The 16,902-nt window shown below is 42.9% G+C and overlaps 1 protein-coding gene across 5 annotated transcripts in view; it reads left to right on the forward strand.

Annotated features, from left to right (window-relative positions):
• The first annotated feature begins 2,775 nt into the window (after window positions 1-2,775).
• The window catches only part of LOC310792104 (E3 ubiquitin-protein ligase mib1), an 81,220-nt gene continuing 67,093 nt past the window's right edge, over window positions 2,776-16,902 (forward strand). For all 5 annotated transcript variants that reach the window (XM_083653816.1, XM_083653817.1, XM_083653819.1 and 2 more), the window contains exons 1-6: window positions 2,776-3,586; window positions 4,215-4,386; window positions 9,362-9,491; window positions 13,159-13,263; window positions 15,266-15,332; window positions 16,456-16,660. In XM_083653816.1, the coding sequence (XP_083509942.1) occupies window positions 3,358-3,586; window positions 4,215-4,386; window positions 9,362-9,491; window positions 13,159-13,263; window positions 15,266-15,332; window positions 16,456-16,660 (908 nt within the window). In that variant the 5' untranslated portion in view covers window positions 2,776-3,357. The remainder of the gene's footprint in view (window positions 3,587-4,214; window positions 4,387-9,361; window positions 9,492-13,158; window positions 13,264-15,265; window positions 15,333-16,455; window positions 16,661-16,902) is intronic.

A 16,902-nucleotide genomic window follows, 5' to 3' on the forward strand; every position in this document is an offset into this window, starting at 1 on the left:
GTCCCTGTTTTCCCCCGCAATGCAAGGACAGCGGCCGGCTCAAGCGAAAATTCAGCTGCTGTGGTGCCTGCGCTCCCAGTGTGAAGGAGACAGTCAAGGGGACCTGAGCTGGGTCGATATATATAGCGGCGGATGATGGCGCTCTTTGACCGCATAACATTATATTTCAGCTCAGACTCAGAGTCAAACGCCATCTGCAGTCAATAAGGCAGGTGTGCAGGAGCAGAGCTATAGCTTCAGTGTCAGTGTGATACACTAACTAATAGGTAGGCAACATCTGCAAAGACATCATGTGCATCACTGGATGTGATGTAACTCTTCAAAATGAACAACCCTGGGGTCATGGGCCAGCCAATTCAGTTACCTGGGTGGATAATGGGATGTATGCTATGGAGAAAAATAACTTTATTATTATTATTATTATTATTATTATTATTATTATTATTATTATTATTATTATTATTATTATTATTATTATTATTATTATTATTATTAATAACAAATATCCCACAAAAGTATATGTCTCTCTCTATAGTTGTGTCCATATCATAGACTGTAAAATAATAGGGTCCATATTCTGGAAATATTCCAGGAATATGGTAGCAATATCACAGGAGATATAGACTACCATAAACTAGCCTATAGGTCGAGGTGGGCAACATTTTTTTCTTCCAGAGGGCCATACTGACTTACATCAAGTAAGTGAAGGGCCACACACCACACATTGGAGATTATACCTGCCAACACTCTCACTAACCCTCTCTCCCGTTGTGATTGGTCATTTCTTGTTAATCTCCCAATATAATAGTGATACAAATCCATTGGCTGTAGCAGATGAGATTTATTAACATAAGTTTGCCCTTTATTGAGTTTTTGGGGGTTGTTGTTTTGTTTTGTTTTGTTTTTCTCTGAGGACGTTGGGGGCCGGATTGAGATGGCCCAGGGGCCAGGGCCGGCCCTGGGGCCGCATTTTGCCCATGTGTGCTATAGGTAATTATAAAACGGCTCTCTCAAATCAAGCAATCTGATTGGTTCACAGCCATTGTATAATTCCAGTAACCGAGTTCAATAACCCATGGCCATGGGTTATTGGTTGCCATGGCAACTCTCTTACTAAGAGAGTAATAAAAGGCTTACCTCAAATGACAACGTAGAAAAAAAAATGGCGGAGACAGCTGTCAGATCCTTGTGAATCGATCTTCGCTTATAACTTTACTAATACTTCGCAGAAAATGATGTTTTGTACAAGAATAGATGCATGCTAATGTCTTCTTTGCAAAAGAAAGGCTGTTAACCCCGCATTTAACCCCGCATTTAACCCCGTAATGTTAGTTGGTGTCGGGCTTTGCAGAAAGCATTCAGCTTCTCAGCAAGCGCTGAGAATGCAACGCTGCGCTCGAGCTGCCTGTCGGGGTTTCCAGAAAGCTCTCAGCTACTCAGCAAGCGCGAGGATTGGCCAATGTCAACTTCAGTCTCCAGAACGATCCAATCAAATCACCCGCATGTTCTTGCGGTCCCGCCTTACAGTAGTGTTTCAACTGACTCTATCAGAATGACATGCCAGTCGGAGTCGGACTTATAGTATTATTATTATTATTATATTATCATACTTGGAAACCGTTTTATAAAAGCAATATAGCACTCGAGCTGCGTGTGTTGTGGAATATATCCCCCTGCTCAGCAGTTATCCCACTCGGCCTGCGGCCTCGTGGGATAACAGCTGATCAGGGGGATATATTTGGCACAACACACTGGCTCTCATGCTATATTGCTTAAATATAACGTAGGCCTATAATAAACATTTGAGTGATTTTTCTTTGAGATAAAAGCTGCTTACATCTCTGTGCAGGATCTGGCATTGTTGTTTTTTTTCTGACAGAACGCAGGCATGGCACACTAAAATCCATGCAGGTTTTAAATCCACATGCATTGAATCAACATGTATTGCTAATTCCAGAGTTGTAGCCTACAGTAGGGTACTAGCCTACATAATGGTGTGTTTAAAGGTCCAATTTAGTGAAAAACAAATTTTTCCTTGCCAATGCACATTTCAAACATGATCCATAGATTGTGGCTCATGTTCTGTGAGCAATAAAATCTTGTATTTAATTTCATCATGTCTTGGTGGATGTTGTGTGACTGGCAGACTGCACAATGGGACCCTGTAGATATAGCAGCTGATCTAGTCCAAAATTGCAAAAGTGGTGTCTGTCAACCACATAAAAAAAAAAAAAAAAAAAAAAAAAAACATTTGAAAATGTTAGGTATAATTTTACACATCATGGAATTAGATGTGCAATCGAATAAAACATATTAAAACAAAGGTTGGCCTAGTTTGTAGCGGTCACCGTGTCTTCTAAAATGTGTTGTCAATAAGCTTTCATGTTCTGTAGGTTAGTGATACATATTTGTACCAATGCACTGGATGAATCACTACATTCCATAAGGATATGGAATTGATGGGTTGATGGGATTACTACGGTTCTTGTTCGTATCTCATTGTTTTCATTCTGAAAATGAAAATATTAAACTACCTCGCTGACTGTAGCAGGTAATCAGTCATTTAATTTGTTGATACCAGCTTGGGGTTTGTCCATAGACTGACTGTAAAGGGTTTGTCTCTGCTGTGTTTGCTCCGCCCACCCGGCTGTCAGTCAAGTGACGCCACGAGACAAACAAACCGTTTTTTCCCCCAAACCCAATGTCTTCGTGCGTCGTCGTTTACCTCCGTGCTTACTAGCTCGTCGTTCGTCTGAACGATGATTGACAATAATGGCGACGCGTTTATTCTGAGTTGACTCCAGGGAGCCATCTGACAAAGAAAACATCTTGGATAGATTTCCAATACATTATGCAACAGCAATAAGGATAGGCTACCACAAAAGGGACTACATTTTGCCCCAACAAGAAGGATTTGTTAACCTGGAAAAGGATTAGCTTGCTAGCGTAACATTAGCTAGCTACTCCGCTAGCTAGCTCGCTAAGTTGAAGAGGTGGCATTCTTTATGTGTGGAGTGGAGGAGAGACTAGACAGCTTGTCTAACATTTCGCTAGCTAGCAATGTGGCTACTTCCTAGGCTCGTTGGGTGATTAACGTTTGTCATTTGGATAAACAATAACGCTACGTAAAGGAGACGCTGGCGCATTGTTAGCGACTAGTTTAGGGAAGAAACTCCGTACTGCTCAACAGCCTTCTTGGGTAGCTAGCTGCCATAGCAAGCTAGCTTTTGTGGCTTGTCCCAGTCTCCCCTGTTGGGACTTGCTCGCAAATTGTCCATCCGGCGCACCGGTAGCTTGCTAGCATACTAGCTGGCTAACTAATACAGTTTGTTGTGGCATTGCGAGATCGTTTCTACAATGACCACCGGCAGGAATAACCGCGTGATGATGGAAGGAGTTGGGGCGAGAGTGATCCGCGGACCCGATTGGAAATGGGGGAAGCAGGATGGAGGAGAGGGGCATGTTGGCACCGTCAGGAGTTTCGAAAGTCCAGAGGAGGTGGTGGTTGTCTGGGATAACGGGACGGCTGCCAACTACCGCTGTTCTGGTGCATACGACGTGAGGATATTTGACAGTGCTCCCACAGGTAGCTCCCTTTGATCATTACCTTTTGTTTGGTGTTTAACTGTGCAACAAAGTTATCTGTGCGAGATATTGATTCTGGCTTTGTTTGCATACATTTTGACTTATTTTGACTGTATAATGTGATGGAATGGATGCTGTCCCAGACAGAAGCAGTTGCATTAAATTAGCAGTGGCTATCATGTATCATTGTGGCTTGTGGCAAATCTTTGACAATTGAAATGTGATTCAGATCACTAACAACTTGTCAGAGATGTAGGCCTATAGGTGTTGTAAAGACATGTACGGTGTACTCTTAGGTAAACCCATACACAGATACTCTTGAATGCATGCAATGAATAAACCTGACAATTCAAGGATGCTGTTTACATGACCACTTGATAATCAGGTAACTCTAGAAATCTGATAATAAACAGTTTATTAGTGTGCATGTAAACACACTCAATGTTAAAAGCAATTCACCACCACCATTTTCACATAATTGTTCTTATTTGTGTTTTTATTTGCACCAGAACCATGTATAAGCTCTGATCTGCGTATCTAAACGGATACTTAAGCACTATATTATAATCCAAATTTGATAACAACTCTGTCTAGTACTTACCTACTGTTTCTTACCTACTACTTCTCAGGCATCAAGCATGATGGGACCATGTGTGACACCTGCCGTCAACAGCCCATCATCGGGATTCGCTGGAAGTGTGCTGAGTGTACCAACTACGATCTCTGCACAACATGTTACCATGGAGACAAGCATCATTTGAGACACCGGTTCTACAGGATCACCACCCCGGGCAGTGAGAGGTTAGTTACTCCAGCTCCACCCTGTCATCATGATCCTTCACGTTGGCCCCATCTAAATGATCATGCAAACAATCAAGGTGGATATATAATGGCAAACGCTTCTCCGTTAGTTTGACTTTGTGTTGCTTTCTGTGCATGTGACATTTGAGAGGCATTTTCTGAGCTCTGCCTCACAGGCAGACACAACATGTGGCTACTGCTCCTAGCCCTCTGTTGCCAGGCAACAGCTCAGCCTCGCTTTCAGATCGAGTTGCAGTGTTTTGGCTAAGCCACAAAGCTGACATTTTAAACATATTTATTGCATGTATGGTAAATAGAGTACCGCAGGAATGACATATTTTTGTAGTTGGAAGGCGGAAGTCCCGGACATGTTGGATCATCATCAGGGGAAAAGGCTATGGTGTTTTAGAATGTGTATTTATCTTAAATGCATGAAATAAGGTTTATGGGAGTGGTGTGTTCAGCAGGATCATCTTCACAAACGGGGACCACATTTATGACTTTTGAAACGTTTTCTGAAAATCACGTAAAAAAAACGCATTTACGTTTCAAAAGTCATAAAAGTGGTCCACGTTTGTGAAGATTATCCTGCTGAAGAAAGCAGGAAATTACCACTCCCATAAACGTTTGTTAACCACAGACTTTATTTCATGCTTTTTTCCCCCCAATATTTTATTTTTCATTTTCTCTTAAAAATAAAAATGAACAAGCTCAGACACAGGAAAAGAAAAGAAAGAAAAGGCATACATATATGATCAACATTCCAATCTTACAACGTGGTGCTACCAGCAGCGTGAGGTGTTACCAGCAGCCTGAGGTGCTACCAGCAGCGTGAGGTGCTACCAGCAGCGTGAGGTGCTTATGTGCTTGTAAGAGATGTTGTGCATGGGATCCCACGCAAGGGGCCCATGAGAAATCAGCTGGGCGAGTCACTTGTCGCTTTTAACCTCGTCAAAGTAGGCCAGAAATGGGTCCCAGATAGTTGAGAATCTTTTAAGTGAATTGGTCCTCAGGAACCTGAGTCTCTCCATCCGTATAACTGAGATCATCTCCGTCAACCACAGCTGAAAAGAAGGTGGAGATGGGGACTCCCATTCCTACAGAATGAGTCTCTTGGTGACAGTCGTCCTCTGTGTCAGAGACTGTTGCACAGCCGTAGGGAGGAGCAGAGAGGATTCCCAGCACTTATTTCATGCATTTAACTGGAACAACAGTAGACATACTAAGTCATACTCTGGACATATTCACAGTTATGTAAACAGCCAAGATATAGCCCAATTATTTTACACTTTCAAAGATGTTCTACACAGAGATCAAGGCATGTTAGTTGTGGCGGAAAAAAGCCAGTTCTTTAATTTAATGAACCCAGTGTATTTAGTATTATGTTTGTGTGAATAAGATGATTAAGTAAAATTGGACATTAAATTGTATCGTTGCGCACCACAGTGTCAGTAATTGTGATGATGGGGCTTCATCTGGTATTTGGAGTCTATTTCAACCAAACTCCATTGTGAGGTTCACTGGACGAACGCATGGTCCAACAGCTGGCAGTCTTTTCAACTGAGCGAGACTTCATTTCCCCCGAGACAGTCATTGCATGGTAGCACACAATGGGTGCTGGAGGTGTCCCCTGCTCGCACTCCTCTGACGGTATGGTGGGCTGTTTTGTTATGCTGCAGACGAGGGAGTGGCTGGAGGCCACAAGCTGTTTGCATTGGTTAGACTTGCACTGTCCAGCTGCTACGTCTACCATCAAGGACCACATTGATGTTAGATGGTTAGAGATCTGCCGGATAGTTTATTATTAGCCTTTACCTTTTTGAACGGTTAGACTTGTAGCTGTCCTCCGGAAGTTTAGCGGTTACGATTAATAGCGTCAAATACCCCTTTCACACCAAGGGTCCATCCAGGTTGAGTTGGGGGTATGAAAGGGTTAACCCCGGTTGCCAGACTCGGCATGGCGGGTCGGACCAGAGTCGGAGAAGGGTTCATTTCAATGTGACTGACTGGCACCATCCGGGTTGCTATTTGTTATGCTAATCGATATGCTAATTGTTATGCATCTCTCCCATGTTGGGATGTTGGGTCCTATCTGAATTGTCATGGCCAGGGATTAACCTGTGTTGACTGCCTTGGTGTGAATTGACAAAAGAAGAGTTGAACATGGGTCAAGTAACCCTGGTCCGACCCTGGTCGTTGGTATGAAAGTGGTAAGAGTAAATTCAGTTTGGTGGAAATTACCATCTGACTACCTGACCAGGCGCTCTTCATTTGCATTGCCAGTGCCATGATGGTTATGGATAGCATGGGTAGGAATTGTCAGTAAGTTCAAAGTGTGATATTATCACACAAATATTGCAATTCTTCAACATTATATGTCATGATATATTATACACTCCAATGTGTGATCGCATATGACTACAGTAAAAAAAAAGAAAGGAGCAGAAATAGTATTCCGGAGAGCATTAGAAAGTCAAAATGTGGTGATGCCAACATGTCATCAGTGAGTGATGGTGTCGGCGACGTCATCTGTGGGTGAGGCCATGCTGTGTCTGTCTGGGCTGTCTGTGATTGTTGCAATCAGGGTGCCTTTGTTTCTGCCATCAGGGTGCTTGGTTTCGCAGAGGCTTTTCCTGAGAATTGCCATCCAGTTTGCAGGGTTTTGTGTGATTTTGTTGTTGTTGTTGCGGTGGGGTTGCGGGAGCTGGCGTGGATTGCAGGATTGCAATTCCCCCCAACCCTATCTAGTGGCAACTTAACAGTATGTGATGTTTTTTTCTCAGGGGCTGGCGGGAATTGCAAGCTGAGGAGCCTGTGTTGCCATTTTTTTGTGGAGAGATCGGGGGAGTTTTGGGGGGCCGCAGGAATGATGAATATGAATATAAATCAATGTTGTGGAGATTGGTTGGATTTGTGTTGATTGCTGCGATCGCGAGATTGCGACTACCTGGAGGGACTGATAAGTCTTTCGCAATCAGCTCTTATGAATTGTTACTGTTATATATTGTTCTTTTACATTAGGGTTTTGTATAATACCGGTGTGTGTACTGTGTGTATATATATATATATATATATATATATATATATATATATATATATATATTAGGGATGTTCATTTTGAAAAATTTCCAAAATCGATAATCGGTGAAAATTAACGATCAATTATCGATTATCGATCATATTAATACTTAGAAAAATTTTTTTAATACAAAATGAATGCCTATGGCAGAAAATACGAAAGACAACGTGTTCTCCTCAATGAACTCTTTATTTCAATGTGTCTCCTCTCCAACACTGCTGTCCCCGGCGCATGCCGGTGTGAATTCCCCATGTTTAAAACAGTTTTGTTGGCACAAAGGCCTGTGCCCAGCCAGAAAACTAGAGAGACTAGGAAAAAGAGGTCAATAATGATTTGTCCCTCACAACTCGGACGCATCGACGACAGTTGTGTGTGGGGTTGCTTTTCTAGCTCCATGTTGTACTGTGGTTCTCTCAGCCACATCCTCACTGTCTTTGAGCTGTACCGTTACATTCATTACTGTTTTTAACCATTTTAAACATCTTGTAAATAGTTTTCATGACCGTGTGATCTTCTTATGCCTCCGCCGGCGATAGCCAGGCCGCAGGCATTATGGATTTGGGTTGGCCGTCCGTCCGATGTCCGATGAGGCAAATGTGCCTCAAACGTCGACTTGGACTCGAGGATGAACTGATTAGATTTTGGTGGTCAAAGTTCAAGGTCACTGTGACCTCACGAACACCATTCCCAAGTTCGTTAACGCGATATCTCAAGAACGGCTTCATGGAATTTCTTCCAATTTCGCTCAACCGTCGACTTGCATGCAAGGAGGAAACGATTAGATTTTGGTGGTCAAAAGTCATGGTCACTGTGACCTCTCGAACGCCATTTTCAAGCTTGTTAACGCGATATCTCAGGAATGTCTTGATGGAATTTCTTCGAATTTGCCTCAAACGTCCACTTGGACTCAAGGATGAACTGATTAGATTTTGGTGGTCAAAGGTCAAAGTTCAAGGTCACTGTGACCTCACAACCATGCGTTTCATGCTCGTTAACGCGATATCTCAGGAACGCCTTGATGGAATTTCATCCAATTTTCCTCAAACATCCACTTGGACTCAAGGATGAACTGATTTGATTTTGCTGGTTAAAGATCAAAGTTCAAGGTCATTGTGACCTCACTAACCCCATTTCCAAGCTCTTTAACGCGATATCTCGAACGCCTTGACGGAATTTAATCAAAATTGCCTCAAATATCGACTTGGACTCAAGCATGAACTGATTAGATTTTGTTGGTCAAAGGTCAAGGTCACTGTGACCTCACAAACGCCATTTTCAAGCTTGGTAACGGCATATCTCAATAACACCATGACCAAATTCGTCGTTCTAGTTGAACTTTATCACAGCATTTTAATCTTTTTAACAGACGATGCACTGTTTACTGTTTTAAACTTCGAACAGTAGTGTATTAGTAGGGTACTCCTTTCAACATGTCACTTGTTTGTTTCTTTCTTTAGTTCGGTTTTATGTGAGATATTTTTGTAAGCCCCTTGGGTTCACCAGCTATGACTTAATTTGTTTTTCTTCTTTTTTCCCAACATTGTATTTTATGACTTTTATCGCATTTTTTTTTTATCACTTTGCTTCTAGGTTCAATCATGGTGCAAACTAAACCTAAGCACTTTTACTCGATCTGTTCCTCTTCACCCCACTCTTGGTTTTGCTTATTTCTCACAGAAGAGATTCTTGAGAATTGTGGGCTGGATGACTGATGATACCGTCATAAAAATAGCGTAACAGTGCTTTCTTCTTGTTGACACCAGTAACTTAAGCCAGTGCCATGTTGTGTTCTTTGGTTGAATACTGTTGCATATTCTTATCTCTGACAGAGTCACCCGAGTATTCCAAATGACAAGAATTGCATCTTCAACGAGGAACCTGTGTTTCTTTGTGCAGAGTGCTTTTGGAGTCTCGCCGCAAGTCAAAGAAAATCACAGCCAGAGGGATCTTCACCGGTGGCCGTGTGGTGAGAGGAGTGGACTGGCAGTGGGAAGACCAGGATGGAGGCAACGGGAGGAGAGGAAAGGTAGGACACCAGGTGGAGGAGAGATCCTGTAACTGTGCTGTTTACTCCCCAGGCTCAAACATGTGTAGTATGCTTATATTGACTACTTCTGACCATGAGCTGAATATACAATGAGAGTAGGCAAGGAGTTTAGCCAGTGCCTGGGGGAGAGGAAAATGCCATCAGCCTGTCATCTTGTCTCTTTGCTCTGGCACTTGCCCTCTCAATTCTCCATGATGCTTTTGGACCTCAGAGTTAGTCAAGGTCCCAGGCAGCCATTCTGAATTGTTCAGAGCAGATGCAGCATTGAATTGTATGCTCTTTCATTCCTTTTGGAAGCAGATTTCTTGGCCTGAAAAATGATTAATACATTACTTTCCGTACAGTTGGGGTGGCTCATTTTAAGGGCACTTACACTCACTGGAAACATACACTCAATGTCCACATCAAGAGCCAGCAGCCTAGCCTAGACCAGGGGGCACTGTTCCTGAAATTGATCTGTACACCTGTGATGTCACAGGTATGCACACTAGTCACCTTTAGGTCAGTGGTTCTCAAAGGGGGGTCTGGGGACCCCCAGGGGTCCTTGAGGGGGTTTGAAGGGGTCCCCAGCAAAAAAGGGGATACATTATTTACTTCACTATAATTCCATCCATACTGTAAGTAACACAATGACAGAAGGTATGACTATTTTGGACTAGTTACTTTCTGTAATAAAACATCTAAAAGCTAAATTCTTATCAGATGGGGGTCCGTGGTCTAGTTTCTTTCAGTTTAGAGGTCCTTGAGGTGAATATAATTATGTTGAGAACCACTACTTTAGGTGAGAGTCACCTTTTTCATCCCCAAATAGGACGAGTCATGTCTGATAACTCTGATTTATCTGTGGTGTTATGGCTGTTCTGGTATCTGTCACCTTTTTCACTATCCATGACTTTGCATGCCTGTGTGTCAGCCCCAGCAGAACGTCCAGCAACAAGTGATGTCACAGCAGGTGTTGAACACCTATTTAGAAGGCCACCTTTTTCTCCATATTTCTGTCCTGGGGGCCTCTTACAAATATTGTTTTTTTTGGGCGGGGGGTGGGGTATTTTTTCATTCTAATCATAAGCTCCCCCAAAAAAGAAAGAAAGCACCATGCTCTTTGACACGTTTGTGCATCTCAGCCAAGTGGTTAGTTAGTATCAAAGGTTTGTGTAATAGCTATAATATGCTGTGTGCAAATTTGGTGCAGGTCGGACCAACTTTCTGAGAGAAATAGCCAACAAAAAGTTCCACATTGGTGAAAACTGAACTTAAAATGAAAACCGATATGTATTTTGTAATGAGCTACAGAATCTGAGGGGCATTTTATTCTCTCAGATTTTTCCCAGTCGACATGCGCCCCACACTTTGAAAACCGCTGAACTAGTGGATTGTGTCAATGAAAAACTTTCTTTATTCCTTGGTTTCATCCCACGCATTCTTATTCATCTTTACTGAAAATATAGACAGGCGTCCTTGCTATAGTTCATTCCAGGCTTAAATACAATCATTAGGGTAATACAATGTCGGATGAGGTTGCATTTGTTTAACATAGTCTATTTATATTTATACTGCAACAGTGCTATAAAGTAATTGCTTGTATTTTGTACATTTTATTGTGTACTCTGGTCCAGAGCCCAAAGTATTCAATTTAAGAGCCCCTGCAGGCAATTGAAGACTTCATTTTGCTGTGTTATTTAATGGCATATCTCATTATTGTTTTATGATGCTGTAAGCAATATGCTCTCCAGAAAACTGCTATTAGCCCACATGTCCTGCAGCTTAGATGTGCCGTTAGTTTACTGTGAATATTACCTCCTAAGGCTCATTAATCAATTACCTCTGGAAAGGGCCTGAAAATAATCTTAACGATTAGAATTCTGTATTTACTTAACCGGTAATTAAATAATTAATTTACTGTACTACTACTCTGCTCCTGAGACTTTCTCAATATTATGAGAAAGTGGTGTGCTACTTCAGGTGGAGTGAAATTTGTTTAATGTACAAATCCTGACTATCTCTTTTTGAATTGGTGTTTGCAGTTCTAAATCTGATAAGAGAAATAAGAAATATTACTCTTCGTCATCCATTTCACACGTTTGATATCTACAGCGGCCAAGGGATCTCTTCAAATTGAAGCCGTAAGCCTCTATTCCTTGGCCATTGTCTATTTTATGTCCATACCACATTGTTTCCCTCAGGTTGTGAGCTGGTCCTTAGAGCCAAGTCTGGTATAACACAAGTCGTCATAGTATAGTACAAATAGCACCACGTTAGGAGAAGCAAAGTTTTGTGCTAGGTGTGTTTGTGTGCACAATGTGGCAGTGCTTGATGATATTCTGGATCATCTCTATTCTTTGTAGGAGTTCGCTGCAAACAAGTGGTCACAGAGGTGTAATAAAATTTTTCTTAGAGATTTGGAAACTGTAGCCAACAGGTGAAGGGGGGGGGCAATAAAAAGTTGAGCCTATTGAATCTAAAATTGCGATACGATGAGAATCAAGACAGAATCAAATTGTTCAGTCTCTGCCGATTCACACTGCTAATATTCCCCTGTAGTTAGGGAATGAAACTTCCCTCTAGGTGTAAATGCAGTGATGGTGCAGCATACAGAACTGCACACAGCGCAGCCTATAGATTAACTACTTGGGCGTGCCAATGACTTTCAGCTATTCCCTCACTGCACCCAGTCTGTGTGGCCGTGGTAGATAAAGCTGAAACTCTGAGAGTGCAGAATGCTGCATTACGTACTGGGTAGATGTATAGACCAATTCTACAGAAACCGTTTTGAGATGGCAAAGCAGGAAGTAAAGCAAATGTAACCTATACCATTCATTATGGTTCCATTCCTTTTAGGTGTCCCAGTGCCAGGGCCTTCGTTATGTTATTGGTTACACCTGTCTTACTTCCTGCTTTACCACCACCAAAACAGTTGATGTGAAGAGGGCCTATAGCAGAGATGGTAAAGCAGATGTAACCAGTACCAATTAATTATGGTTCCATTCCATTTAGGTGTTCCAGTGCCAGGGGCTTTGTTATGTTATTGGTTACACCTGTGTTACGTCCTGCTTTGCTGAAGTTGCCATTTAGTAGCTCACCCTGCACTCTGACCAATTAGTATTATTACATCATGGAGTTTTACCCTGTAAAATACCTCTTTGAAACCTCCCGCAGAGGAAAAAAAACCTGTCTCTACTTACGAGACATTAGTTAGATTTTTCAAAAAGCCAAAACATTTGTTGACTTAACAATTTCCACAGAATTCTGACGCAAACTCCATCTTAAAGGAACACTCCGCCAATTTTCAATCAGCTTCGTATCATTACAAAATCAGTAGTACTGTATATCATAAAACTGTAAACAGTTTTACAGGCATTCATTTAGTTTGACAGTTATTGAGAGTTGATTTGAGTTAAGTTGTGGACCAGTGATGTCATTCATGCACAAATGACATCACTGGTCCACAATGAACTGAACTCAAATCAACTCTCAATAACTGTCAAACTAAATTAATGCCTGTAATTTATTTTTTTTACTTTTGGATATGCTACAAAGCTGGTTGAAAATCGGCGGAGTGTTCCTTTAACTACCTCGATTTAATGTTTGTTTGTTTTTATGTTTTGTTTTCTGTCTTCCTAATCTCAAGCGTCCCCTTCCTCCACAGGTGACAGAGATCCAGGACTGGAGTGCGGCCAGCCCTCACAGCGCTGCCTACGTCCTGTGGGACAATGGGGCCAAAAACCTGTACAGAGTCGGCTTCGAGGGCATGGTGAGCAAACTTCCAGCCTGACGCTCGCTCGCTCGCTCACTCACACTCCCTCACTCCCTCATACACACACACACACACACACACACACACACACACACACACACACACACACACACACACACACACACACACACACACACACACACACACACACACACACACACACACACACACACACACACACACACACACACACACAGACACAGTCTTACAAAAGATCAGCTGTCAGGTGGCTTTTGTGTTGTGACCACAGGGCCAGGGCTCTTTCTTGTGCTGCCAGGCCTTTGTGAGAGTAGTGCAGCCAGCGTGTGTGAGGCACCATTGTGCAGGCAGCTGGAAGAGCAGGGTATCTACATGAGAAAGGCAATCTGTTCCTTTCTGCTGTTGAGGGGAAGAGAGTGAACATGGAGGTCAGTTTAAGGGGGGCGGGGGCATCCTCTTGGCGTTGTTGGGGCTGCAGCTACACACGCGCCTCAAACGAAAAGCATCTTTCTCATTGGTGGAGACCAGCCATGCCTTTTACGAAGGGGGCCAATCGGGTTCCTCGGCTGTGTAACAGATTTGTCCTTTTGTTATTCTAAATAGATTGAAATGGTTTTGAGGGAAAGGTAGACGGCATCTGCCTCTGGATTAAACAAGTCATGGATTATTAGACCCCCCATCTTGACAGTTGTAACTTGGCTTTGTGTCTTGATTAAGACAATGGGGGGAAAACCCCACGCACAAGTACAAAGGCACTGCAGCAGACTGTACGTGACAAAGAAAACACCTTTCCCTATGTTGTAATGACTAGTTGGTGCATATAGTGTCACTCTCAATTGGCTACTAAATGCACTTTTATCCAGCACTTTTAATGTAATTTTGTACTTTTTAATGCAATTTTTACTTGTGTAATTGCTATATTCTGTTTTTACTGTTGTTGATCATACGTGCTATTATGTTGCTGTCTCTTTTTGAACTCTGTCCACTTGCTGCTGTAGCACTGAAATTTCCCCTTGTGGGACGAATAAAGGATTATCTTATTTTATCTTATCTTAAAGCAGCTACGAGCAACTTTTTCGATTGTTATTAAACAGTATAAATTTAATATCAATGCATCACATCTTACCTCTAATAGTCGACGAGACCAACGCAGAGTAGTCTCGCTTGAACCCCGAGTGAATCGGCCAGTGTTAGTCTGTCTGTGGCCAGGGCAGATCAGGAAGTGAAATGAAACGGTTTGCAGCAGCCACTTCGGCCATAACCACAAAATAACTTCCAAAAAACCTGTTAGAATATAACGAGAGATGTTCCCGAGAGTATGCGTGGCGTTCACATTGTTTATGCTATGTTGCTAGGCAGCGCGAACGGCGTAGGCAGGCAGCTGCATTTCACTTCCGGGTTTCACTTCCGCGTTTCACTTCCGGGTTTAGCCGGTCCGGCGGTAAGGAGAGAGAGAGAGAGAGCCCCCTGTTGACGTGAGTTTAGACAGACACAGACTTAATAATCACCTAAGGGAGCAATCTCTGATTCACACGGCTTTGGTCTCAGCTACTATTATAGGAAAGATGTGATGCATCAATATTGTAATTATACTGTTTAATAACAATCGAAAAAGTTGCTCGTAGCTGCTTTAAATTCAAAATCTAATCTGGTGGCCGGGGACATTAGCATAGATTGGTTGAGCCTTGTGTCACTGGAGACGGTAGGGTCCCATCAGTTCAGAGAAATGCCTGCACTGCCTCGTAATCATCTCTGCCCTCCAACTCTTGCCACAGTAGCTGCACATCTGACTCATCACAAAGCACAGAACGCTCTCGCTCTCCAGCAATGTAATGTTTCCTTGTCCTTGCTCGCCCTTAGGCTACTGCAATTGTTAGTATTCTAGTACGCTACTACAGAGCCATTGCAGCTTGAAGTGTGCGACTTCTCAGTGGCATAATTCACGATCATGCTCCTTCTCTGGAATGGAATTACCCCCCCAGCTAATTATCTCCTTTCCTTCCCTCTCGTCTCCCTCAAGTCGGACCTGAAATGCGTCCAGGATGCCAAAGGCGGGTCGTTTTACCGAGACCACTGTCCCGTGCTCGGTAAGTAAGCCAGTGATCTGTGTCCACCGTCATTAATGCACCAATTCCTCTCACCTATCGTTCTGGTGCAGTGAATTCCAAGGACATTATGGAGAGCGTCCCTTGCAGTTGACTTTGCCGGGCCACTAGGTGGCAGCAGCACACAGGCACTCGGCTGCCTTAAGAGGCGAGTGCAGACCCCGCGGGTCATGCAGTTTCAGTATTCCAAGAATTCCAGGAATGAAATGTCTCTCTCTAGTAGCTTATTGGTCGGGGATGCACGGGGCTGGGCTTGGCAACAGATCCAACACTGCAGCAAAAGCCACCTTAAGTTTGATTGTGTCATTATTCACACATCCCAGTGATTTTTCAAGTGTGTAAGTGTATTCCATACAGCAGTGCTGCACCTGCACATGCAGAAATGTTACACATCTAGTATCTAGGGGGGGAAATCCCCAGAGGCCCCCACAATATGATATTACCACGATACTTAAGTCCCAATGTGATATTATTGCGATGTTAAAAGATTGATACTTGGCGTCCGCGTATCGATACCATATTGCCATGCAAAATATCACTATACTATGCTGTATCGATTTTCCCCTCCACCCCTAGTGTTATCGGTGCAATATGTCCAAGTATCAAGTCCTTAGTCTACCGTTATGTTTTGTGTCTATATGTTTTTTTTAAATCCACGGTAGGTACGTTTGAAAGAAACCAGGACGACTAATAAACAGAGATGCCTGAACCTCAACATTTCAATTGAAAGTAAATTACCAGAGCAATGGTGCAATCAATATTGCTGAGATGTACATATTTTGTTTCTCCAACATATGAATTCTAGCAAGATGTCACCTTGTGAAACCTGCCTACATGGGCTTTAATTGTATAGCTTGAATATGAGGGAACTATATTATTATACTTGGATGTAGACACATTTATTTTTCCTCTTCAAAACAATGTTGATTTTATACTTTCATGCTGTAGTGTTATTGTCTCTCCACATTCATGCTAGTAAACCCCTTGAGATTGAATGGAAAATGGAATCTTTTCAACCGACTTTATTTTCACAACTTAAGCGCTCCACAAATATTAATACACTTTTATTAGCAATACACTTCACTTTCCCTCCCGTATCTTCCAGGTGAGCAGAATGGCAACAGGAATCCCGGAGGTCTTCAGATTGGAGACCTGGTCAACATCGACCTGGACCTAGAGATTGTCCAGTCCCTGCAGCATGGCCACGGGGGGTGGACCGACGGCATGTACGAGACCCTCACCACCACTGGAACGGTCTGCGGCATAGACGAGGACCACGACATTGTGGTGCAGTACCCCAGTGGGAACAGGTGAGGCCCAAGGACACGGCACACTACTCCCTCAGATGGGTTGGCTCCCACTGAATGGGACGGATGAAAAATGCAAGTTGGCCTGGTGTTTCCTGGCAGCGCTGCTCCTCGTCTGCGTAGCTCCCTATGCGTTGTGATTTAGGTCTCCATTTGATGCGTCCCATGGCGACGTAATAAATATATGAACCCTTCATGTGAACGGTCAAACTAGATAATGGTTTATAACACTTTATTATCACAGT

Source organism: Poromitra crassiceps (genome assembly GCF_964638095.1).
Source record: "Poromitra crassiceps genome assembly, chromosome: 17".
NCBI lineage: Eukaryota > Metazoa > Chordata > Actinopteri > Beryciformes > Melamphaidae > Poromitra > Poromitra crassiceps.